Source organism: Pecten maximus, chromosome 2 (genome assembly GCF_902652985.1).
Source record: "Pecten maximus chromosome 2, xPecMax1.1, whole genome shotgun sequence".
NCBI classification, from domain to species: Eukaryota; Metazoa; Mollusca; class Bivalvia; order Pectinida; family Pectinidae; genus Pecten; species Pecten maximus.
Genome location: NC_047016.1, coordinates 41,613,299 through 41,641,270, shown reverse-complemented (window position 1 = coordinate 41,641,270; position 27,972 = coordinate 41,613,299). Strand labels below are relative to the sequence as shown.

Here is a 27,972-nt window from a genome sequence, read left to right as displayed (position 1 = left end):
CTGTAGTTACTGGTATTTCTTTTTTTATGTATGGATGGGACAAGGATATTTGCCTTATCAACAGAAGTTGATGGCTGTATGATGATTAATCTCTAAATCTCTATATATGACAAACGAGGTAGTTTAACTAAGGCAAAACACAAAAGTATATTTTGTGTCTCGGTAAAACACTATTTAATGTAAAAACGGCAAGTCAGTCTCTGTTGTAGCATTTTTAATCTTCATCTAACTAATTTGACAGTAAAAAGAACTGATTATATCAAATTTCGATTAAAAACTTTAAAAAAAGACATAATTTAAATTTTGCTTCTTTTAGAAGGGCGGCTTCACAAAAGAGAATATAACAATATTCGCTAACATGTATAAATAGTCTTCTTTAAAACGTTGACATGTTCCGGCACTAGGTCGTAGAGGATCAATTACTGTGCGCGTTCATCATTTAAAAGATTGTCCTTTGTCATAAGAGCATTATTACTTGAGCCGGAACGACAGACAATTTTCAATTCCATAGTGACAAGTTAGAGTACATAATTATTTTGTGAATATACAACTATTCATATTATAATCACATTTATTTCAAGAAAACAATATCATCACTATACCTTATTACCCATACTATGCATGACTTGTTTCTATTTAAAGAGTAATGCTGCAAAATTCATATCTGTAACAACAGCATTCACCGGCAGTGTAAACCATTTATGTTCCTGGAAGTCGACAAGCATGTAAATCATATAGCTCGTTTCAAAAAGTCGATAAACAATAGGATACACATATCAGCATCCTTAATATCTTGTAATAACATTCATCCTTTAGCAATGTAAAAGTGATTCTCCAATCATCCCATACGATATTATAATATATCTATGACGACAATACTGATAATCATGTCTTCGAAGTTTAGGATCATAGTAGATTATCAATTTAACGGTACATAATAATGATAGAACGGCTGTGTGGCATTATATACCTGGAGCCATATTCTTAACGACACATTCAGATAAATATTTAAACACTGATGGATCAATTATTGTTAAAATCAATTCAAACCATATCCTGGATATTTTGATAACCAAAACATTACTAGTAAATAATTAGACTATGACATTTGTTATTTCGTATTTGAATAGGATAAAGTAATCATTATTTTTATCTAATGGGTACCTCTTTAAAGGATGATGAACGGTATTTGCACTTTTACCTTGATAGGCTATCTTGATTCTTTCTCCACGAATTTATATTGTTAAACAACCCGACAATAGATGCAGACCGGTACGAAATCTGATTTCAGATGAGGATATTTAACAAAGCAGTAAAAATCTGTGTAGATATCAAAATTAAATGATATACCATTCCTATAAAAACTACTTGTCCCCACCTACCATGTAGGACACACGCGCCCTAAACGTGTGTTAAGTGTTGAGTTGGAATGACACAGGTAATCAGTAGACAATTTTTTACTCAGATCTTTAGAAAAAAAAAAATAAAATAATAAAAAAAAAAAAATAAAAAAAAATAAATAAAAAAAGTAATAAAATGAAATTGGATCTTACTTCTTCTCTTTCAACTCTGCTAATCGAACTCAACATATCAAAGTATAACTTGTAGGCTAAACCTTAATGTCAATCATTGCTGCAATCACAAAATCTTTACAATAACGTAGTTCTTAAGAACCACTATCAGGCCTAACAAGTGCTTCAACATTAAGATACTTTAAAAGTTGCTGCCTTATAATCATTAGGCAGATATCAGCATAAATTATTAAATGTAAAATGAATAGGTTATGTATCAAATGGAAGACCTCGAGATCGACGATAAATGAAGTATGTGAGATATTACTATATGCATAGCTATGGTACTGAAAACATCTAAGTCATATTCGTATTGCATCATGTAATAACAAGTGTTGTGCAGTAATGACGTCATCGTTACAACATACATGTAGATTACGTAGTGACGTTTCGACTTTACATTTAAAAAGTTATTGCATGACGTCAATTACTGAATGCGAGCATATCTGCAAATATTCATTGTTAAAGTAATATTACTTTTATCAATTTTTATGTCATATGCAATTGATGAATGTCACGGTATTTTGATAAAACAATGAAATATCAACAAAGGAAATATTTTCAACCTTCAGTTTCAAAAAGGAACATTCTTGTGTATAATTCCTTTATTACGTCAGCTTGTTTCCTTTCAAATTTCCTCAGTTGAATTATATACGTGAACTAAAAATGAAATCATGTCGTGAAATGAAGACTACATTTTGAGGCTGAAGTCTTCGGTCAAATATGCATCATTTCATTACATGTAGGCCCAAAGTGCTATAGTTTTCCTTTCTGTGACAGCATGCACAATACATTGATTCTAACTGAACAATCAAAGTGTTGGTGTCATTGACTATCCAAGCGTTTCTTAGAGCACAATTGTCACACAGACGCTTGGTATTTGTTGTGGTCACCATAACACCCACTTTAGTTTGTAGTGCACTTGCTCATCATCTTGTTTGTTAGGAACCTCCAGTACTACGCATGTCACATTGGAAACATCACCTAATTAAATAAAATATTATATTCAACACTAGCGAGAAAATTAAAACGAGCAATGATGCAGAAATTTTATTTCATTTGAACAACAAAACTGAGATGAGGCAGAATGTATACACGTGATCAGATGTATGCCAAGTTGTCAGTTTCCAAATAAGATAATGACGTTGGGAAGCAATAACATATTTGTGTCTTAACATTATCAATTAGCAATGCACAATAAAAATAATACAAAACCGGTGTTTATGATAAATTATTGAATACCTTTCCTGAACCGGAAGTCGTCCTCCCACTCCCCGGTGGCGGTGTTAAAACACTCCACCAATCGTACCTGTTGGCCTGTCTCTAATACTGACCCTCCAAAAACGTATAGTTTATGACCTGATGTTAAAAAGAGAAAACTTATTTAAATGTATGTATATTCTTACTTGGTCAGATCTCGATTCAACTATAGCAACAAGGTATACTGTTGATGCATTGGAATCGAGAGAACAAGTGGAAGAGACATGGCAGTCTGAAGACCCCAGCGAAACCTAACAATAGCCCATTTGTTCTTAAAATAACTGACATTTATTTTCTATAACACATTTTGAAATAATTCCGTTATCTATATCAAATATGTATGTGTAAAATAATGAATGATTAATGTAGGTATTTGTACAATTTACCTCCTAAAATGTCCTAATGCGAAAATAGCATCAGGGTTATTAGAAATTAGAACTTTCTTATGCTTCATTTAAGCAGAACTTGTTTTCCATTTTTAAAACTGGATCTAGTCAGACAAACAGTACCAGATAACAGACAGGGAAGGCTGCTAAGGCAGACAGCAGCCAGCTGTACAGATAAGACATACGCCACGTCACTGTCCATTACCTGTATAGGGGTTTTAATGGTCACGCTTGATTGGTTTAAGTGCACTTCTAGTCTACCTGTAGTGTAGTGCAGTACAAGTCTACCTGTAGTCTGAATATAGTGCACTACTAGCATACCTGTGGTCTAAATGTAGTACACTACTAGTCTAATGGTAGTCTAAAGGTAGTGTACTACTAGTCTACCTATAGTCTAAATGTAGTGCACTACTAGTCTACCTGTGGTCTAAATGTAGTGCACTACTAGTCTACCTGTAGTCTAAATGTAGTGCACTACTAGTCTACCTGTAGTCTAAATGTAGTACACTACTAGTCTACCTGTAGTCTAAATGTAGTACACTACTAGTCTACCTGTGGTCTAAATGTAGTGCACTACTAGTCTACCTGTAGTCTAAATGTAGTGCACTACTAGTCTACATGTAGTCTAAATGTAGTGCACTACTAGTCTACCTGTAGTCTAAATGTAGTGCACTACTAGTCTACCTGTAGTCTAAATGTAGTACACTACTAATCTACCTGTAGTCTAAATGTAGTGCACTACTAGTCTACCTGTAGTCTAAATGTAGTGCACTACTAGTCTACCTGTAGTCTAATTGTAGTGATCTGCTAGTCTGCCTATAGTCTATGTAGTGCAATGCTAGTGCAATAGGTTGTAAATATTATTTTACACTCAACTGTAATGTGTACAACAAAATAATTAAGAGTTCCATTCCCATTATCAAACAGTCTGAACGTCGGTATTACATAGATATACCTAACTATACAACAATACACGGATTCATTACGCAATACCAACTGTTGTATAAATCTACACACGTATTTCTGCTCCACACAGTGTCATTATTTTACGTTTGAAACATTTATGCCTCATATATCGTGCGTAAATTAAAAGTTTGACGTATTTATGTCCAAAGTCTGCTATGTTATGCCTAACTGATCGTGAATACAAACCAATTGCTGCTACACCGGCACTGTGACGGGCGAATGTCATAGTCGGCAATTTATTACACCATGGGGACACAAGACGGGATGACATTGAATCATTTTGAGTTTCCTCTAGAGCAGAGACAGTGGTGGCGTAGGAAAATATACGTCTCTCTGTCACAAACTTGAAGCGTCCAGGAAAATCTCTATCCTTTTTACAGGAAACACCTAAAACAAAAAATAATGTTCTTTAGAGTAAATTTATCTACTAAGGATGATAAAAGTAAAATATTCTAATCAGAATGATTCTATTGATTTAAAAGATAGTTCATAATTATTTGACACCGTTCCTTAAATTTTTATCTATTTCAGAACCCATATTCATGATTGAAAACAATATGTTTCTTAATATACTCTTTCATTTTAGATAATAATTCTTACGCATTTGAAATAGTCATTGTCTAGCAAATTATCAAAGGATATCAAAGTCGCCAGTACACAAGCGACTTTAACATTACACGATCTGTGTTGGTACAATGTAGCTAGTACATTAGTGGCATCTACACAACACGATCGCTGTTGGTCGCTAGTACATAAGCGGCCTTTACGTCACACGATCGGTGTTGGTCGCTATTACATAAGCGGCATTTACGTCACACGATCGGTGTTGGTCGCTAGTACATAAGCGGCATTTACGTCACACGATCGGTGTTGGTCACCATTGCCTAAGTGACATCTACATTACACGATTATAGTGTTAGTTGCCAGTACATAAGCGGTTTCTATACACCACACGACCTGTATTGGTCGCCAATACATAAGCGGCCTCTACATTGTACGATTGGTGTTACACCAGTACATAAGCGACCTCTAGCTATACACACAACACGATCGGTGTTGATCGCTAGACATAAGCGGCCTTCACGTCCTGATCGATGTTGGTCGCCAGTGCACAAGCGGCCCCTGTGACTTCTATAATATATACCTACCACCAATAAAGTAAAATGATCGTCCTTGTTTGACCATTGCGAATCTGTCCAAATTAATAGGTAGTTTCTGTGGACACTCCTTGTCCAGCTCCTGCCACTTCTGTCCTTCATATACCCTGTGACATATAGTTAAATGTTTCATGTATAATAGATATAAACAAGATAGTATCACATATTATTACATACCTTAAAAAGAAATTAAACATACAGATGTACTGATAAAAAGAAAACAAAATCATATAGTGATAGTGACTTCAAAAGTCATAAATTCAGGACTAAGGTTAATAATCAACAATGATATGTATTCATTTGAAGAAAAAGGGGTAATAGTTATTCATCCCAGCATGCTGCTGGCGTAATACGTATTGTTTCATGCTTCTTTGATAATGAAAGGAGGTCAATTTGAAGAGGAAAGTTAAAGCTGAGAGGACGACAAAACAATGTCAATGATAATGAAAGAATGCCTTTACAACCTAGAAAAGGTTTATGCTCACATCTATACAGTAGAGGTTATTGTAGGATTACATTGGGGTAAGTGCTGTTAATCAGTGTTTATTCATCTTGCTCATGAACGTTAATGTATTGCATGCATTATGTAAATGACATTTTCACTAATACAAATCAACATTTTAATGTCTATAAATCAGACAAACCATTTGAGCACATTAAAGGTAGATGAAACCTTTAATGTGCTCAAATGGACGATTTGGCCTCGTTTATTATTAACGATGGAATGACTCCAAAACTTAATGCGTCTACCAGGTGGTATATCAACCAGTCTGAATCGAAGAGTGGATATTGAATGACTGGGACCTTATCAATGTATATGCCGAAATATTTATGCGTACATACATGCGTGTACTATCTATACGTAATACACATTAACGTAGATCATTTATATTTCGCGAATACTTCATTTCGTAAACTTACCTCTTCAGACATATTCGTTAAGACATATATTCGCAAACGCTGATCTATAAATAACTTTAAATTCGCGAATGATGAACTTATAGAGTGTTGAACTCTGCAAGACTCCAATATCGGTAACATATAGCTTTACAGCAATACAAAGATGTTATTTTCATGCAAGAAGAATTTGGAATTCGTGATTGATTCTTCTTGCGTGTTCACGTGAAAATAAATCACACGCGAAACATTAGTAATTTACAGTACACGCTTTTGCTATGTCGCCACCATGCGTTATATAGCTAAAATAAATAAGTTATAAAACAGACAACGTACGTGATTAAACTCTAAACATGAAATATCCCGTTTGATAATTGGTTGTGTTGATATTTGTCATTATGCGTTTTCAAAGGAAGACACCCGTGATGCTTGAGATTGATTTCCCTTTAAAACAACCTGTTTCGATATTACAGAGCTTTTTATTAATCACAGGTAGACATCTAGATTTTGATTAGCGTGACGTTAGGCTATTAACGTGAAGGAATGATCAATCGTTCATGAATAACATATCTGTCAACAAACTATAGTACATTAACTGTCAGTACTTGGTACTATATATTACCAGCCCGTCGTCACTACAAGGGATGTTGGACAGGACTAATGAAAACCTTTACATCCCTATATCTTATATATAACATACTTTTTGTTTATATCAACAACATACATTTATATTTTCCAAACGTTTTAGCCCCCAGGGAAAGTCTAAATCTAGCATCCTTGGCGATCAATGTCTGACAGGACGAAATAGCTGTATGGTGCACATTCATGTTGAAAATCATTTATTGTATTGCTAAGCTCATTTTGATAGGTGATACTATAAAAGTGGGGGGTATAAGATCACCATACTCGCCTCGGCTAGCTGGAATCACTCAGCCAGCTAGGGGTAGTATTTTCGCTCGGAGAGCGACATGTTGGAGCCCCAGCACGCGCGGAAGGGTATTTTCTATTACCGATTCCTATTAAGCTGTTCATTCGAGTGTATCTTTTGTGCAATTCACAAAGCGAGCATATTCAAGAACTGTACATTTCAATGCCAGTTATACCTCATTTGTTAATGTGTGACTTCATTCCCTTTTTCTATTAAGTGTTAAACATATAGAGATATCTCAGTTATAACATTTCGATCGTTATATTGCTAAAGAAATATATAAATTTTTGAACAAATGTGAAAATATTGATAGATCTATACACGTATGCCCGAGAGAAACGTAATAATTGAACAACGGCATATCACTTTAACAGCAGCTTGTTTGATGAGGTGATGACAATTCCTTCAGTTGTTAACATGCAAAGGAATTTTATATGTTATGCTTTTCTAGTGCAAACAGTTCATTGTCGAGACAAGTTCACAGCGTTTGATTCAAATTGGCGCCTGGAAATGATCCACTATTTACAAGTACTTTATATGTATCATATATAAATATATATACATATATTACCTCCTCATTGCACGTGGAGGTCGCCAATTTTCAAAGGATACAGCTCAAAAATAAAGATGGATTGTTACACAAATTCAATTTGTATTCCTACCAAGGACACGGTAGTAATATGGTGTTAGCGCTATTAAGCAAAGCCTAGCAGCAACTATACATGGAGCCAGATTCTTTAATTGAGTAGAGGAAAAAAACAATAGGCAACAGCTTCGCAAAATATCAGATTATGATGATATGCTACACTGAAGTTAAGACATCTGATATCATACAGAAGGTGTACCGTAGTTTGTACGAAGGTACATTTCCCAGAGTTCTTCAAATAACATGTCATGGTAGTTCTGCTTGTCCCTAGTGTTGTGTATTGTATCTAAACCATAGTCAGACTCGAGTGTTGCGTGACTCCAAAGTCATGGCAAATGTTGTTATTGTGGTTGTTGTTGTTGTTGTTGTTGGTGTAATTCTGTATTATAATTATAGTAGATCTGACGGGTATATCAATACATTTATCGATAAATAACTGCCATAATACAATAAAATGCTGATTAGACATAAGCTGACAAGGATATTTATCAAATAGTTATCAAATAATATCACCATTACAATAGCAAAATAAAAATGGTTCATGATTCGGTTTTTTTGTGATTGTGTCATTTCAATAAGTTCATTGATCTATCGCACAAACGAATACGCGATTCAAAATGCTCTTTCCATAATTGATTCACTTGCGTCTCCCTAGAGTACATACCGGAATATATTAAAAAGGCAAGCCATTCGGATAATGCCATGAAATGTAAGAGGTAGATATTATGAATATACAAGTATAAATACTTCTCTCTTTTAAAGAAAAGAGCACCCCCTTCCTTCGCCATTTATGATATTTTGTACAAAACAATGAAATATACAGTCAATATAGGAAAGCTAATAATAATTACAGCATGCTTTTAGGTTTCTTTCTCCATATTATGACATCTATAATGTCCAGCCCAGCACATGCCGTATGGTTTGATTCTATTTATAAGTAATGTTATTTCACAGCTATTGCATGTCTGTGGTAATATCGATATATTTTAGGTTATTGTATCACTGAAGTCAAAACACAAACATCCTGTCCCACATTTACACAGCGAAGACTACCTAGATTATCCCTATTAAACACTGCATCTACCATCGACATGCTACTGATGTTAAGGGGGTATGGCGCAGTGTGTCCATATCAAATATTGAAATATTGGCGAAATAGACGTAATTATGTAATTTTGTGAATATTTTGCATTTTTTTCCACAATAAATATCTCCTGAGGCATTTCTACTATAAAGTGTTATATTGTTTATACATAATACAATTAACGAGATAAAATCGTGGTAATTTGACACTGTAATAATTCAACATTTTACGTATTGCATGAAAGAACATCAGAACAGCAACCAAGAGTACATAGAGTCTCCTAAAGAGAATGCACTTTCGCATATTATCGGACCTATCGAAGCAGTGATAATCTGCGTATATGGTCCTGTTCGGTGATTTCTCGTTATCTGATGGAATCTTCCTTGGTTTAAACGGACGCCGTTCGAAACAACATAACCGGATATTGCCTAGCATATGCTGAATTACCACATCCATCGAGTCCCCGACTAGCCAAGCCAGGTATGTAATCTTGTACAAAGGACCATGACTGCTAAATTACTACACCTTGGGATGACCGTTATACAGCAGTCGTACAAGGGACAAAGTCATTGACATAGTGAGTATCGTATTATAGTAACCGTATTCAATTGTCTTGTTTTGATTGCTAATTTGCATGGACATATTACTTAAGAGACAAAGCATTAAGTTGATCAATATAAAACGGCAGGAGGCAAATCAGACCGTGGTAATCTCGCGTATTGATCGATCAATCACCGGTAACAATTGGAAAACAAGTTATTTACGGAGAAAATAGTTCTGAGGTGTATACAATAGCAATATGAGTAATTATGAGATGTGGCGTCTGCGATATGGTAGTTACTGCATCGAGTAGGACACTTATAGCACTAACGACGAATTACCATAATAAATATGTAATTGATTTTCGTTGGTTTCGTTGCTATGTATACTAACATATTGTGCATGTGTTGTATAGATTTGTGCAGTTGTTAATCGGCTATGGTAAGGGGATGACACCGTGGATTTTCTAGGATTACTTGTGAACGAAACACACAGAAATACAAGTATAACGGAACCGTCGGGAATTGATAAAAAAAAGGTGAGACAGTGTCAAGGTTAGAAATATGAAAAAAAAATCTTTAGGTTGATTAAAATTACATTAAAGGTTAATGTATGGTTAGTTAAGTATGTCTGTATATGAAGGTTACATAAGTATACCATGATCTATATAACGTCTTAATATAGACATGACTTTGTCTGATACTATAATTAGGACATCTTATAATCATGTCATATTTATCACAATCTTTTCATGTATAAACATGGCCTTAAGTCATTGTTATGGTACTATTGTACCTCCGATTCTAGATTCTGACATTTTTGTGGATTCCTCAATCGTCTCCCTTGTGTCAACACTTTAGACCATTAGCATTACTGGCGAGTCCTGGAAAGACAGGTTTACTAATTTTCTGTTTTTGTTCATGATTCTACTGTATCAAACTCCTGCCTGACGCCAAGCTATAGTAACTTTATCAGGACCGAACCAATCCGTGTAAGAGATGGCCTAACGACAGTGTATTAATATTATATAATCTAATATTCTGTATGTCTTTTTACCTCCCTTATAATCAATGCTTAGAAAATACGGGTATTTATTATCAATAGTGAGTTAATATTGGTGATGCTGATTTGTTATTGTTTTAAACAAGCAATGGTAATTTAGTATTGTTTTTATCATTATTGATGAGCAAATAATGTATTCATCATTAATGGAGAACAAATACTGTATTAATCATTAATGGTGAGCAAATACTGTATTATCATTAATGGTAAGCAAATACTGTATTATCGTTAATGGTGAGCAAATACTGTATTAACGTTAATGGTGAGCAAATACTGTATTCATCATTAATGATGAGCAAATACTGGTAACATCAATGGTAAACAAATACGACTAATTATAATTATTGTTCTAAAAAAGCAATGTTAATTTGGTATTCATTTATCATTATTGATGAGCAAATAATGTATTTATCATTAATGAAGAACACATCTTTTATTAATCATTAATGGAGAGCAAATACTGTATTTATCGTTAATGGATAAAAAATACTATATTAATCATTAATGGAGAGCAAATATTGTATTTATCATTAATGATAAGCAAAATGGAGAGCAAATACTGTATTTATCATTAATGGTGAGAATATACTATATTATCCTTAATGATGAGCAAATACTGTATTTATCATTAATGATGAGCAAAAATTGGTAACATCAATGGTAATCAAATATGACTATTTGTAATCATTGATTAGCAAATTCCAGTACTTATCTTTAATGGTAAACGAATACGGCTATTTATAATTTTTGATGAGCAAATTCCAGTATTTATCTTTAATGATAAACAATTACCGCTATTTATAAATATTGATGAGCAAATTCTGGTATTTATCTTTATTGGTAAACAAACACGACTATTTATCATTACTGATGAGCAAATACTGAATTATAAGTAAAGATAATTATATTCAATTAGTTTTGATAGATAAGATAATAAAAAAGATACCCCCCCCCCCCTAAGAAATTATAAAACCATTGATTTTGAGTAATTTCTACTTTCCATCGGCTTGAAGCTTGAACTGTTAGTCGCTATCAAAGTGATGTAGGCGGTTTGAAAATTGCAAACGAAACATAGTATCGATCAGTTAAAATTGAACGCAGAAAATGTGTGTATTGTCGTCATGCTTAAACATTCAGTGTACTTTAAAAAAATATTTGTTTCGCACAGACTCAATATATATGGTACTTGAAACCGTTTTCTATTGGTTTTAGGTAATTTATCAGACGAGGGAATTTACGCTTTCGCTATAGGTTTAGTATATTCCAGAGGTTTATAAATAAATAAATCATTTCAAGCTAATTAGCCAACTGGGAAAGGAACAGTCCATGGGCTGCTTAAAAGAACAGACAAAGCGAGAAACGGATCACTTGTCAATGCAAAGCATTGTTTTTACGACCAACGGTATAATGCCATCAACAACACAGCCCCCGTGGAAATAACAAACAGTTGTCAAAGTACAATTATTTGTAAAGTCATCGGGTCACATTCTCTGAAACTCTCTATATATATACTTGGATTCAAGCTGTTCATTTACAGCACAATTTGTATTAATTTGAAAGAATTTGGTGATAAGTTATCTAACTGCTCACAACTAAAGTTAAACAGCAAAATAAGGAAGTATATAGGCCTAACTTTTTTATCCGAAAAGATATTTGTCTATTTTAAGGTATGGCACTTACAAACTACGTCAAGACTGAGGAGCTCTTCAGATCGGAACATATTTTGATCTTGTACAATATACATATAATTTGACAGACATACACACAGATATGCGATTGATTTCTATGACTTTGTTCCATGATATATGCTAGCAAACAAAGCTTTGCCTGCACTTTATTTGCAATAAATGGCCTCAAATTACGAGCTACTCAGTCATTTTGAAATAGAAGTTACCAAAATGTACTACCCGTTTTTATATAGGAAACTTGATCGTTACTTGGCTGACATGAACGTAATACTATTTGTAAACTCCGTTATACATGTTGTGCATGCATTTCCATATTAGACGAAATAATTTGTAATTTTCTGAGAGTGTTGATGTATAAAATGGTATTCCTGTGAATACAAAAGGTAGATTTAACAACAGCAGCAATTGCAGTTACGACTATGAAATCAGGTAAAACAATAATAACTGCCCCAATCGCTGAGCCGTGAACCAATCGTGATCCGGCAATGTGATGTCGATAGTGGCTCCACCTGTTGAATTATCAATGTTCGGTCTCAATGCTCCCGTGTCATTAAGTAAACGTGATCTAGCATGATAGGATGCGCCACACTGACATCAACTAGGTGATGTAGAGTGATGTAGGGGCATTAGACAATCACAATACTTTCCAACTAATTAATTTTGACATTACAAAAAACAACTATGTAAACAAGAAGAGTAGTACATGGGAAGTCTATAGATTTATAACATTTCATGTTTTGTTTGTTTCTATATCTTAAGGGAAAAGAACCAGCGTTTATCTTCTGTGACTACGTATGGTGAAATGTTGGATAAGTACACGGAAATTAAACATGGATGGGAGTCAATGGACTAAAATCTGATTAAACTCGTGGACATGGACATCTCAGACAGGTATGATTTGGTATTTATCGATATAATATTGCTTTCCTTAATTATGAAACAATGACATTACAATTGAAAAATTGGAGTGAAAAACTGATTTTAATTGATTGGTCAACTATAATATTGACTTTGAAGTCAACCTATACCATCATTTTTATTATCTGCCTACGGCTTTGTATAGATAATCTTTATGGTACGTGACCCTTCTCCGTGTTAAGAAGTTGATAGTTATTTTCGAGGTGAATTATCTGCTGAACCTCACACGTGACATTTGTCAACTGAAAACAACAATAGGAAATGGTCGAAATACAGCGACATTAACTTATCATACCATAACGACACAAACTTTATTTCGGGGCGTCACAAACCCTTAACATAGACGGCGCAGGCTGGTCATACTCCAGAAAAAATATATAACACTAATTTTCAGGTCCAGCTAGGCTGATCAACAATATAACACGAAATGAAATGTGAAAAGGGGCATTTAATGCTGATATATTTAGCCATTGCGGTATCTGACAGTCATAGGAATCGATAGTATGCTGTTTTACCGTTGTTCAGGGAATTCTCATACTCTGAAAGCCAGTATGCTTTTAAGTCTTTAATATTAATCGTGAACCTACCGACTTCTTAGTAAAAAAGGAAAATAATGGAAAGTCAGCGTTGTGATTCAAAGACCGTGTGCAAAAAGTACAAAATGGTTTTCGCTTGCAATAGATGCAACTTTAAACACTATTATAGACAACAACAGTATATGTACAGCTGACAACATGGATTGGAGGATTGGCTCTGAAAAACAAATTCTATGTTCATGTTATAAGCCGACATTACCATTAAAAAGATGACGCCAAGTCCAATTAATTTCTTGGGGAACCAAGTGTAAGCCTGTGCCCCATGAGATTCATATCATATGAATAACATTTAAGATAAGCTCTTGGTAATAGCAACACATAACAATAATGAGTTCATGTGATGTACTTCGGTCATATAATCTATCTATATATATATTATTCATATATCTTTTATTTATTGTAGACAATGAAGATTAGTTGACAAACAAGTCGTAATATGGAAGTAGGTTGCCAAAGTGTATCTGTAATTTATGAATGGGAATGCAGACAGGTACAATCGTTCGGGTTGGCGTTGATAGGAAAATTATATATACGTCCCAGGTGTCCCTAGAGGTTATTCAGTCACTTTACATAAACATGATGATTGGAATGATATGATCTAATGATTATGACAGAATTATCTCGAGACCAACGGCTGTTACTGAAATAGGTAACCAAACAAATATTTCAAGCAAATATAATTAGAAGGTGATCATTTGAATAAGTAATGTTTGTAACATCAAAACGTCCGTTTTGTGAATGACATTTGCAATCTATTGGAATACGCAATTTCCGATTACTCATTTGCACTTTCCGCGAAGTTATCACACCTGAAATTTAGCCTTTTTTGTTGTGGAGGCAGCTTGCCAATACAGGAGGTAGGGCTGGAATCAAAAGGCGAACATTCGTCTTATGGTTGTCATGATGTTGGTACATTGATACCTTTGTTGAAGAGCTCGAAAGTGGAGACTAACTCAGAAATAGCGTATTATGATTGAAGTATCAGTTATTTAACCTTTTTTCAAAAACGAGTCTATTTCATTTTTGGCATAATACTTTCATTATGCTAAGTTGATAAGTATTCTATCTGTTATTCAAAATAATATTATTATAGATAGTTTACCCACCATAGGTTATTGTGAAATTGGTTCCCGTTACATCCCCCGGCGCAGTACAGCTCGTCATTGAATACAGCGCATGCGTGGTTTGAGCGAGGCGATATCAAAGGGCGCAGTTCCGTCCATGAGTTTTTGGCTGGATCAAACATATCACACATGACTGACTGTCGTCCATCTGGCAGCTCTCCACCTTCAAAAAACAAGTTGTTAGCTGTTATACCTTAATCACTAAAACATATCAAAATATATTATGAGATAGTCAGTAGTTTTAAAATGTAACTCATAAAAACTCTTTGCCAACAATACTAGATCAGTTATTGTTTCCGGAGATGTTATCAGTGGTAAGGGATTGTTATCAGTGGTAAGGGATTGTTATCAGTGGTAAGGGATTGTTATCAGTGGTAAGGGATTGTTATCAGTGGTAAGGGATTGTTATCAGTGGTAAGGGATTGCACAAGTGACACGAACATTACTTAGATCTGCATATAAAACGAACAAATCCATTGATCCCCCCAACCCATCCCGTAGAAACTAACTTCATTTCTTACTTATATCTTACTGGTCGTTGATGTGGTTCCGTTATAGATTTTTGTGTTGCTTATGTAAGTTCGGATTTGGGTCCACTGCGTGGGCAACATGAAATTAGTTTTCATGAATAGCATTGAAATCCTTATGGAATAGGTTTAGCAGATATTACATCCATGCATTTCGATTAAACGTTAACAACACGAATTCATTACAGTCTAGCTTTGCTGTAAGTCTTCTCTTTCCATATCCAAAGAAATACAGATTGTATTTATTTACACAAACCGAATTGAATTTGCTTAACAACTTTGGATTATTTAAAGAAAGTTGATGCAAAAGGCTGATACTTAAGCAAATAGCAAGTATTTTCAGAGTAAACGTGATTTTTGGTGGTATCATTCAAAGACTGAACATGTTTTTTGTTTTTGATTTTGTTATCCTTTATCATTCAAAGGGTAAACGTGGTTTTTGATGGTACAATGTATGAGTCAATGAGTCAATGAGTAAACGTGATATTTAACTGTATGAGTCAATGAGTCATTGAGTAAACGTGATATTTAACTGTATGAGTCAATGAGTCATTGAGTAAACGTGATATTTAACTGTATGAGTCAATGAGTCAATGAGTAAACGTGATATTTAACTGTATTATTCAATGAGTCAATGAGTAAACGTGGTTTATGCGGTATTATGCAAAGAGCATACATGTGATTTTCGATATCGTATCCGTTGTACTGGACTTACGACCTTGAACGGATATTCGATTTTGATAAAATACATGTTACCTTCAGCTCTTTAACTGTATTACATTTGTCGTGGTGGATAATTTCATGCGTTATACACAAGGGCACGTTATTGATTTAGAACTCTCCTAAAACACTCAACTAATCGTGTTGCAGAAAATAAATAAGATTGTATTGCTTTCGTTTTTTGGTAAACATTTTTCATTTCGAAAACCAAAAAGTTCAAGGTCATTCTCATCCTGCGCCATTGACAATCGTAACTATTGGTGACCATGGACAACTACTGATTGCCTAGTTTAACACAAATTAAAAACAACATGTTTACTTATTTACCTGTTTGGAAACAACCCTTTTATTTTCAATCAGTATCGCCTAGGGCACTATTACTTCACGTTATGGTTAAAGAAGTAGGACTTACGATATCCATGTAAAAATACATATCAAATCAGTTGGAATCAAATAATTTTAAAAACACCTTATTATTCTTTTGTTACACTTTCATTATAACAATTTAGGAGACGTGTTTTCATGGAACATTTAAATATTGATAACGATTAAAACAGAACTGTTTTAGTGAGGCAATATAAGATAAAAATTGCGTAAACGTTGTGCATGTTGGTAGTTATCAGCGAGACCTAGCTGAACATGAACTATTTATAGATTCCTGTATTATAAATAACTAAATAAGCACACTCCATTTATTTTGAAAACAGGCTGATTAGGGTAACAACATGAAATTAATTATTTAAAGAAACAGCTAGGTTGTTTTATAGCCTAATTAACTGGCCTACACGATTGGGAAAACATGCTGACCTGAATAACAGCGAAATATCGGCCCCCAACAGCAGGACCAACACAATACTTGAACTTATTGTACACCGACATCAATATTAGTATCAGTGTACTCCCGACACCAGGACATCATTATATTAGTATCAGTGTACTCCCGACACCAGGACATCATTATATTAGTATCAGTGTACTCCCGACACCAGGACAACATTATATTAGTATCAGTGTACTCCCGACACCAGGACAACATTATATTAGTATCAATGTACTCCCGACACCAGGACATCATTATATTAGTATCAGTGTACTCCCGACACCAGGACATCATTATATTAGTATCAGTGTACTCCCGACACCAGGATATCATTATATTAGTATCAGTGTACTCCCGACACCAGGACAACATTATATTAGTATCAGTGTACTCCCGACACCAGGACAACATTATAGTAGTATCAGTGTACTCCCGACACCAGGACATCATTATATTAGTATCAGTGTACTCCCGACACCAGGACATCATTTTATTAGTATCAGTGTACTCCCGACACCAGGACATCATTATATTAGTATCAGTGTACTCCCGACACCAGGACAACAATATATTAGTATCAGCGTACTCCCAACACCAGGACATCATTATATTAGTATCAGTGTACTCCCGACACCAGGACATCATTTTATTAGTATCAGTGTACTCCCGACACCAGGACATCATTTCATTAGTATCAGTGTACTCCCGACACCAGGACATCATTATATTAATATCAGTGTACTCCCGACACCAGGACAACATTATATTAGTATCAGTGTACTCCCGACACCAGGACATCATTATATTAGTATCAGTGTACTCGCGACACCAGGACATCATTATATTAGTATCAGTGTACTCCCGACACAAGGACATCATTATATTGATATCAGTGTACTCCCGACACCAGGACATCATTATATTAATATCAGTGTACTCCCGACACCAGGACAACATTATATTAGTACTTATCGTACCCCGACACAAGCACAATACAAAATTAGTACTTATTGTACCCCGACACCAGAAAAACAATTAGTACTTATTGTACCCCGACACAAGGACAATACAATATTATTACTTATTGTACCCCGACACCACGACAACACAATATTAGTATTTATTATACCCCAACACAAGGACAAACACAATATTAGTAGTTATTCTATCCCGACGCCAAGACAAACACATTATTATTATATATTGTACCCCGCCACAACGACAGCACAATATTAGTTTTTATTGTACTCCCAACACTTGGACCAAAACAATATTAGTAATTATTACACCCCCAGAAGCAGGACCAACGCAATATTAGTACTTATTCTACCCCGACACATTGTACCCCCGACACCAGGACCAACACAATATTAGTACTTATTCTATCCCGACACATTGTACCCCCGACACCAGGACTAACACAATATTAGTACTTATTTTACCCCGACACATTGTACCCCCGACACCAGGACCAACACAATATTAGTACTTATTTTACCCCGACACCAGGTTAATAAACATTAGTACCATATGTAAAGCGTACAAAGTCAAATCCACATAACATATACATTGTACTTAAAAGCTTGTACAATTTTATGATTTGGTATCCCAGCCTAGTCTGTAACGAGACTCGTTTATCTACATGTGATGTTTAGTCTGTAACGAGACTCGTTTGTCTCTAGGTAATGTTTAGACTGTAACGAGCCTCGTTTGTCTCTAGGTAATGTTTAGTCTGTAACGAGACTCGTTTATCTACATGTGATGTTTAGTCTGTAACGAGACTCGTTTGTCTACATGTAATGTTTAGTCTGTAACGAGACTCGTTTGTCTCTAGGTAATGTTTAGACTGTAACGAGCCTCGTTTGTCTCTAGGTAATGTTTAGTCTGTAACGAGACTCGTTTATCTACATGTGATGTTTAGTCTGTAACGAGACTCGTTTGTCTCTAGGTAATGTTTAGTCTGTAACGAGCCTCGTTTATCTACATGTGATGTTTAGTCTGTAACGAGACTCGTTTGTCTCTAGGTAATGTTTAGTCTGTAACGAGCCTCGTTTGTCTCTAGGTAATGTTTAGTCTGTATTGAGACACGTTTATCTACATGTGATGTTTAGTCTGTAACGAGACACGTTTATCTACATGTGATGTTTAGTCTGTAACGAGACTCGTTTATCTACATGTGATGTTTAGTCTGTAACGAGACACGTTTATCTACATGTGATGTTTAGTCTGTAACGAGCCTCGTTTGTCTCTAGGTAATGTTTAGTCTGTAACGAGACACGTTTATCTACATGTGATGTTTAGTCTGTAACGAGCCTCGTTTGTCTCTAGGTAATGTTTAGTCTGTAACGAGCCTCGTTTGTCTCTAGGTAATGTTTAGTCTGTAACGAGACTCGTTTGTCTACATGTGATGTTTAGTCTGTAACGAGCCTCGTTTGTCTACATGTGATGTTTAGTCTGTAACGAGCCTCGTTTATCTACATGTGATGTTTAGTCTGTAACGAGACTCGTTTATCTACATGTGATGTTTAGTCTGTAACGAGACTCGTTTGTCTACATGTGATGTTTAGTCTGTAACGAGCCTCGTTTATCTACATGTGATGTTTAGACTGTAATGAGCCTCGTTTATCTACATGTGATGTTTAGACTGTAACGAGCCTCGTTTGTCTCTAGGTAATGTTTAGTCTGTAACGAGACTCGTTTATCTACATGTGATGTTTAGACTGTAACGAGCCTCGTTTATCTACATGTAATGTTTAGTCTGTAACGAGCCTCGTTTGTGTACATGTGATGTTTAGTCTGTAACGAGCCTCGTTTATCTACATGTGATGTTTAGACTGTAATGAGCCTCGTTTATCTACATGTGATGTTTAGACTGTAACGAGCCTCGTTTATCTACATGTGATGTTTAGTCTGTAACGAGACTCGTTTATCTACATGTGATGTTTAGTTTGTAACGAGCCTCGTTTATCTACATGTGATGTTTAGACTGTAACGAGCCTCGTTTGTCTCTAGGTAATGTTTAGACTGTAACGAGCCTCGTTTATCTACATGTAATGTTTAGTCTGTAACGAGCCTCGTTTGTCTACATGTGATGTTTAGTCTGTAACGAGCCTCGTTTATCTACATGTGATGTTTAGACTGTAATGAGCCTCGTTTATCTACATGTGATGTTTAGACTGTAACGAGCCTCGTTTGTCTCTAGGTAATGTTTAGACTGTAACGAGCCTCGTTTGTCTCTAGGTAATGTTTAGACTGTAACGAGCCTCGTTTATCTACATGTAATGTTTAGTCTGTAACGAGACTCGTTTGTCTAATGTTATGTTAAAACTTGTTTTTCTATTTTACAATTTTCAGTCTGATATATACATTATTTATTTTATGATGTTTATTCTCAATTTAATCGTACCTCTGAGAAGACATGGAAACAATAGCGCCAAGTTGAAACACATAAATAATCCATACGTTTGTCAATGCCAGCCAGCAGTAATTAGATGGATATGTGTAAGGTGTGTCGTATAAATTACTTTCTATAATTGCGTTGTTAGATGGAACAAGTGATATTGAATGCATCCGGATATGCAATGTTTCAATATTACACGACCAAATAAAGGCAGATTATCATCACAATTAAACTGATTTTGATTTGATTTTTGAGCGTGGAAATTTGCATTATATTTTACAATAATGCAAACTGGCTAGTAGAATGAACTTTTCTTATATGATAAGTATCTAATTATGAAACCTTATTACAGCGGGGCGAAACAGTTTGAATGTATGATTGACCTACACAAAGTATGAAAAGTGGATTTGACTTTGTGTTTATTTGAATAGGCAGTCTAGCCAAGCCATTACTTTTAATTTAGAATCGATTTAAAATGCTTGATAATCAATAAAATTATAACAATTATAGTTAATTCTATCCAATGATTCTCCTTTTTAACTCAATACTAATTAATTGACATCCTGCTGTGGATGCGATAATAGAAAACAATAGATTTTCGTCATGTGTTTAAACGTTTCGTGAGCATATTGAAATTAAATCATATGCCGACCTGTATTACTTGATTCTGCTTACTCTTAATATATAACAGCACATTATAAATTGGTCTAATAAATACACTACCTATTTCATAACTACGTGTGTTGATCGTGGTAATAACAGTCTCTCAATACAAGAACCAAGGCAATATGAAATTAGTAATGTACATGTATATAAGGGAAATAGAGTTCTTTTGATAAGCATTCGTCATGGTGGTTATATAATTATACATATAAATATGTTTATACCTACCGGTAACTATGATCTTTCCCTTTAGTACGTCGGTAGAGAACTTCGCACGTGGCCTTGGCATGGAGGGTAACACAGACCATATGCCCTCAAATGGGTTATATCTGTAACATACACATCATCATCTAAGCGTTCTAGTTTGCGTTTGCTTGGTATATAGACGCAGTTTGTATATACAAACAGAAGTTAAACGTGACAGTGTTTTTGCTGAAATTTTCCCTTACTGAATATGTCAAAAGATAAAAAGATGAATAAATAAAAGAGAAATAAATAAACTTTAAACAATGTGATCCATGTCAACACTTTTTCTGTTGTTTTTTTCTGTTGTTTTGTCTTTGTGTTTTAATGTCTTCCTCTTAGGGGTATGTTATTGTTTTGTACGGGCTTATTGTCCGATTTAATGATTGCCTGTGGAACATTGGATGATTTATTCTTGATTTTAAACAATATTCTTTGTCTTTGTTTTTACTCTTTAGCGTGGAAATCTTATAAAATCGATTTACTTAAAAATATAAAATATAGATTAATAGAAGCAATTATCAGAATGAGTATATAATTAACAAAATTGTGTAAAACTTCATATCCCAAAATGTATTTGTGCACATACGAGTGTTCCTGAAGAACACACATCTGTGTTTAATTAGTTTAATTATAATTATTTGTGATATACTGCAAAGTACTGATAAGTTTGGCGCATTCAAATTTTCGCGCATTACCAAATTAACAAGATGAGTGCAATTTAAATCAGCACTATCATAATTTAGCGGAATGCAGCACAAAAAGCGCTAAATAGGACTACCACTTAGATATGTTAATTTGCAGTACGCAATATGCTTATAGGGTGGCTTACCTGAAGCATGCGTCCAGATGCCTGGCAGTTCGTTTATTATACCCTCCAAATATATAGAGCAGGTTGTCAACCTCTGCAACTCCGAAGTTGCAGATGTCTTTGGTGATTTTCCAGTGGTCAGTTTTGACATTGTACGACAGGATGTCTGAATGGTCTGGTGTGAGGACAATGTAGTGAGCCTCTCCAGTCCCGGCTTTGTTGATAATATACAGCCGATGTTGTATAGTGATAGGCTTGGCCGGAGAATTGATGTAACCGGTCATAGTGTTTGACCGGTTTGACGTCACACATCATAAAAGTATGTCATTAGAATTAATAAAACCCACACAGTTGCATTTATCGAGATTTGCTCCCCAGGACCCCCACCTACTGTCAAATCCTAACGTTTAGCTCATTAAAATATTTGAAGCCTTCCAGTGTCAGTTAAACTGCTTACTGTACTCTTTCTATTGTCAACTATAATGTCGTCAATGGCCTCTCAGATCTGTGTTCTTTCGGTTCCACTGCGATTAAATGCTCTTCATATCAGATGAGGTACCTAGTTGAACTTGAGATGACACATCTCACACCTCCTCACATGAACAGTCCCAATTTCATCTACTGAGTTAGCATTGCATCTGTTTCGTCAACTCTTGACCTCCCTGCTTTACAGCATACTGGTATTATTTAGGTATCTGAAATGTAACAAAGTGTGTTTATCAATCAATATAGAAAATGTAATTAGCTCAATGATTATTATATTATGATGGTCCAATCGTCGAATTCCGTAAATATTTTCTCGGGGTTCTATTGCTCTCTACCTGTCGCAGAAACAAAAGAAACACAATTGAAACCTTCAAAATTAATAGCGATACTTACGATATTGAGACACTTAACAATATCAGTATTATTATTTTCAGTGTAGAAAGTATCAGAAAATGTTATTTACTAAGCAGTGTAAGTACCGAAATTGCAACATATCTACATTGTTTTATGTAACTATCTAAAGACGGGCCGGTTTATATTATTCTTCGGTTTTAAAAGTACAAAATGTTTTAGCTTATCTGGCCTTATTTTGAGGACTCGTTATTACGTGCGATTGACTCATAATGGTGACAATTCGTTTGACGTAGTAAATATATGTTCTTCAAGCGGTCCCTTTCCAATATTGGTTTTTGGTAAATAAATGTACCGGCAGGGAGAATATCATAAATTAGCCCGGCTTATATAGTACTGATGTAGTAAATCACCAGGTAATGGGGTCAAAGAGTCCACTATACAGGTGTGAACAGATCCGATACTGCAATAACATAGCATTGATCTGACGTGAACCTGTCACCAGATATATATTTATAGATTATCCCGTGTAAACTTTCGGGAAGAATCCGTGCAATAATACCGCATTGATTTGAGGTGATCCTGTCACCACAGATAGATTTGTACAATATCCTGTGTAAACTTTCGGGAAGAACCTGTACGTATTAACATACGTATCTTGTGTCATTTTCTCACATAACTTGTGTAGGTATGTATGCCTAACTTTTCCGATGGCATGTTGATTTTTAGCCATTCCTTTTTATTGGTAACAGTCACGCAAATCTATGCCAGTAAACCCTATATTTAATTAAACCAGATATGCATACACCCCGTGTTAGATGTGACAGACACATGGCCTTGATCGATAAATAATATATAGATCTGTCGCTTTACTTATATTTACTGTGTGACCTTCCTGCAAGGTCAGGTATATATGCTACCGTATTGTTGATTAATTCTGATTTATAGTAAGTTTGATGACACCTTCAGTATCAACTTTCACTTGAATATTTATAGGGACATAACAAAATATCTACTCAAGTAACTTTTTTGTTCATGTTATAATTCATTCTACTAAACACTTCAACGTTTGTTAAAAAGGTCATAGTGGAAAATCGAAAATGTGAGAGAAAACAAATAAATATAAATGAATAAATTAATAGATAAATAAATAAATAAATAAATCAGTCATTGTTATCCTGAAGGGTGTCGTTTGCGTTATAGATGACACCCGCCAGTTTGTTTGTACATAACTATGTTATATATTACCATAAACGTATTCCGAAAAAGCTTTTGTATGACTCAGAAAACTAAACATTGTGTAGCATCATGCTGAACGCAATTTTATACATGGAACACTTAAAAAGAAATTGAATCCATTGGAAATGAAAAGACAGATATCTTATCTTGTTTCTGATCAAGCTTGTTATTATTAATGCCTACAGAATAAAATGCCTTGATCGGTTTAAACACAAAAGAAAATATTTGAGATACGAAATGTCACCAAGTACCTATTCTAAACCCGATCAATAACAACAGGTATTTCGCTTTGTTCACTGAATTATTTACGAGAAAGCGAGTGTCTACTTGACACTTCACTTCAAACAATCCTTTCACAAAGCATATTCAGCACAAGAAATGTGTTATTAACTGGAAAAGCCACTACAGTACTGGAGCACGGAGTCGTTAAGCTGCGCATACTCTGTTTTGTTAGATCCTCTATAACAATAAAAACAACAATGGCTCGCTAAGCTCCGACACAACAGTCAATATACAAACGACAGTTCAAATATTTAAAAATACTTTTACGACTCATCAGGCAATGTTTAAAATTCTTGTCCTTTGTTGCTAAGGTAGACAATGGGCTGTCAAATCAATTGTTTTGTATTGAATTTAAATATAATTTCCCATGCTAATTTTGTCATCACTGTTCAATCACTTTGATTAGAGAAACAGTATCCTACATGCAGTATATTCTTTCTTATAATTTTAAAATCAAACCGATTTTTTTTTTATTAATTAGGAATTATATTAATGTACTCGTTTTACAAATAATGACATTATTTCATATGTAACTTACGAACACATGTTTTCTAATTATTGTTAATTGAATCATGTCCTCATGATTAAAATGCTATACGCACAACTTTCAAGTTGTGGCGGGATTTTTTTTTTATCTAAAAGAGAAATGAAGGTGATTATGGAGATCGTTAATATCTACCAATAACCTGAAAGTCCCATTATTGATAACAATGCATGGGTGTTATTTAATCATGAATGCTTCCGTCAATAACCTCCGTTTTTTTCTATCCCTAATGAACAATATAACGATTTTATTTCCATTTCCTGTATTAGATCAGTTCTGATCGGTTCACACTACTGACTACCGTGCATAGTTAACTATTTGGATATGACACTATATATTATCGATCCGTGCATAGATTAACATTCTACCTGTCTGATTAGAATTCAACAGGTGTGTCAATATTATACAGATATGCTGATATCTGCCAAGGTCCAATATAAATGATCTGAACCATGTCAATACATAGCTTAACTAAATGATTTATCAAAACCAACAACCTGCACAGAAAGGTTCATTGAACCGACTGTATATCATAATGTTCGTATAATTTCCCATGGCATGGCTAACATTTATATTTATTGATTAAAATGAAACATAGAATTTATATAACAGTTCAAAACAGTATGCACCCTAAACAAATCTGTAGATAAAAATCCACTTACCTGCCCATTCATTAAACATTGAAATATATTCACCCTGATTTTAAGAGGCCACACATTGGTGTCTTAAAATGCCTATCGTTTGTTTGCTGCATCCAGACGATATCTACATCGGTAACCAGTAGTAATTGTATACGTAATCAACAGAGTGTCAGTTGTCAAACTTTTTAGAATTTCTCTGTCGTTGTTCCTGTATGAAGTTTACACGTACATATACTTACAGTGAGATAGGACGGTAAAAGCCTTTGAACAACCACCATGTCAGCAAAGCCCTGTGGTCTTAACCAGGATTTTTAGTAAATATCTTAACGTAAACATGGAAAAGGTGTGTGGCGCATTTAAAGTACATTAATGTATGTATATGCAGCAAATGTATTAAAGGAACTTGCGTTGAATGGATTTTGTTACCTTTGTACGATTTATACTAAACTTTGGTGGTATATCAATGTAAATATATATTACGTGTGTATCATGCTTTGACCGGAATCATTCAGCGACCAGTGAACTATTATCACTAGTCTTTACATTAACTAATTAAAATTTGAATAGCGGCATTATGTAGATCCCATTCAGCAATAACGCGCCTCCTATAGACCATTGTAGTGTGTACTGTATATCATAATAGAGAAAACTAACTACGGACTACAGTATTGTGCTATTTGTTGTCCTCTAATAATTCACTCCTACTTGTATATTACGTTCAATGATCGCCAGACCACATAGCTATACAGTTGTGGGGAAATCTTAATTTACATATAAAACGTATTATATCCAATGAGTGCATAAAAATAATAAAAGGTAAAGCAACCCACAATAACAGACGGGAATGGAATGTGATATTCCGGAAAGTAGTAGTGGCGTTTGGAATATGATATTCAGGATGTAACAATCATTAGATTTATTAGAAACTAATGTATGTTTTCATAACAGGTGCAATCAACCATACCTTAAACTGCTATATGTCGTATATGTATTATATACCTGGCGGTGGTTGGCTACCTGCATAGTAAATGTGTAATAAAGCTTAATAAATATGTGATTTTATATAAAACATAATAATATTATTGACCTTTCAATTCAGTATTTCAATAACCGTCTATATTTACTTTTCAATAAGATTTCCATAAGAAAATAGTACCCATTCACCTTTAAAGCAATTTATTATTAGTAGTTTCCTCTTTGTAGAAAGACATAATATTCAGCTTTTCTTGTATAAATTAACATATAAATCAATTTTAAGAGAAAAAGGTAAATGAATGAAATAAAATAAAAATTGTGATAATTAAAGTTCCTGTTATGAATAATAATGTCACTGATTCTTTTGTGTAAAGACAATTGTCTGGGTATAAGTATGCCTTATTGGGATATCTCATTAGAATAGGTAGATCATGTGACGAGGATATGGAATATTTTGCCTTCATACTCACGAGTTTCACCGAGTACATCTAACTTAATCTGTTCAAATTTGTATTGAAAAGTGCTTATATCTTATATGCCTTTTGAGAAAAAACTTCCGGGTTTTCTAGTAAGCAGATTTTTGTGTGTGTTACCTTTGCCGATATGTTACTATTCCTTAATAAACAATATTACGTATATATTTGTGTTATGTATTGCTTTGTTGCCCCTCTGTTTATTGTGTTTCAATATTGATCATTGTGGAACATTCAAAAGTAATGCGAGTATAAATCATATACAATATATATTATAGTTACGATATCCCATCTTGGACATTTATGTCTATTACGTGGAATATAATTTTGCTGATATGTTATTGATAATAATAATACGTGTTATCGGGGTGGATTTTGTTATATTATTTTAATATATATTGTATTGGAAATTGTCCTGCATACATAATTAGCACCAACCTGACATGATCACATTTTATCTCGCTGCATCCTTTGTTATATACTTACCTTACTTATTCAGGGTTCTGTTACTTCGCACGTATGATAATGTCTTTATGTATTAAAATAGCGTAAAAATAATCACTGGGATGAGGAATAAAATATTCGGAAAGATAATAAGAATTTAAGCGAAATTGATATCTTAAAGTGAAACTACTTACCGTTACAGATAATTTGTAGATTCTCCCTGTCGGGTGTCGTAATCCTTGCAGCCCCCGGCTCACTCACCACTTTGTACCTTTTATAGTCATATTTGGGCTCAACCTGTGCGATATCATAGAAACTGACGAGCAGCATTTGGACAGCCCTGTTTTAAATATACATCAACCAAATAAATATGACCAGAAAATTCAATACATTTCTTTTTAAGTGTGTTTCAATCCAGAATGAAAAGATTCAATCCCAGCAACGGCCGAGAGTTTTGTAACTGTCATGGTTCTTTACTTAGCGTTGTGGAGTTCACCAGCTGCTACTAAACCTTAATGTTTGCTATTTAA

At 34.4% G+C, this 27,972-nt stretch overlaps 2 protein-coding genes across 5 annotated transcripts in view; one reads left to right on the top strand and one right to left on the bottom strand.

The window, feature by feature from the left end:
• Positions 1-199: 199 nt before the first annotated feature.
• On the bottom strand, positions 200-27,762 carry LOC117322118 (kelch-like protein 26). Of its 4 annotated transcripts, none has more exons than XM_033876876.1 (8): positions 27,637-27,762; positions 22,029-22,702; positions 21,182-21,282; positions 14,806-14,986; positions 5,332-5,447; positions 4,370-4,570; positions 2,814-2,930; positions 200-2,555 (listed from the first exon to the last, which is right to left on the bottom strand). In XM_033876876.1, the coding sequence occupies exons 2-8, from the start codon at positions 22,289-22,291 to the stop codon at positions 2,461-2,463; spliced, it is 1,074 nt and encodes a 357-aa protein (XP_033732767.1). In that variant the 5' UTR covers positions 22,292-22,702; positions 27,637-27,762; the 3' UTR covers positions 200-2,460. The 4 variants fall into 4 exon arrangements, with proteins under 4 accessions (XP_033732767.1, XP_033732768.1, XP_033732766.1 ...); XM_033876877.1 differs by lacking the exon at positions 27,637-27,762 and adding an exon at positions 25,790-25,906; XM_033876875.1 differs by lacking the exon at positions 27,637-27,762 and adding an exon at positions 25,572-25,778.
• LOC117322117 overlaps positions 12,772-27,972 on the top strand; it is a 31,505-nt gene continuing 16,304 nt past the window's right edge. The window contains exon 1 of the mRNA XM_033876873.1: positions 12,772-13,076. The gene's annotated coding sequence lies outside the window, so the exon portion shown is untranslated. The remainder of the gene's footprint in view (positions 13,077-27,972) is intronic.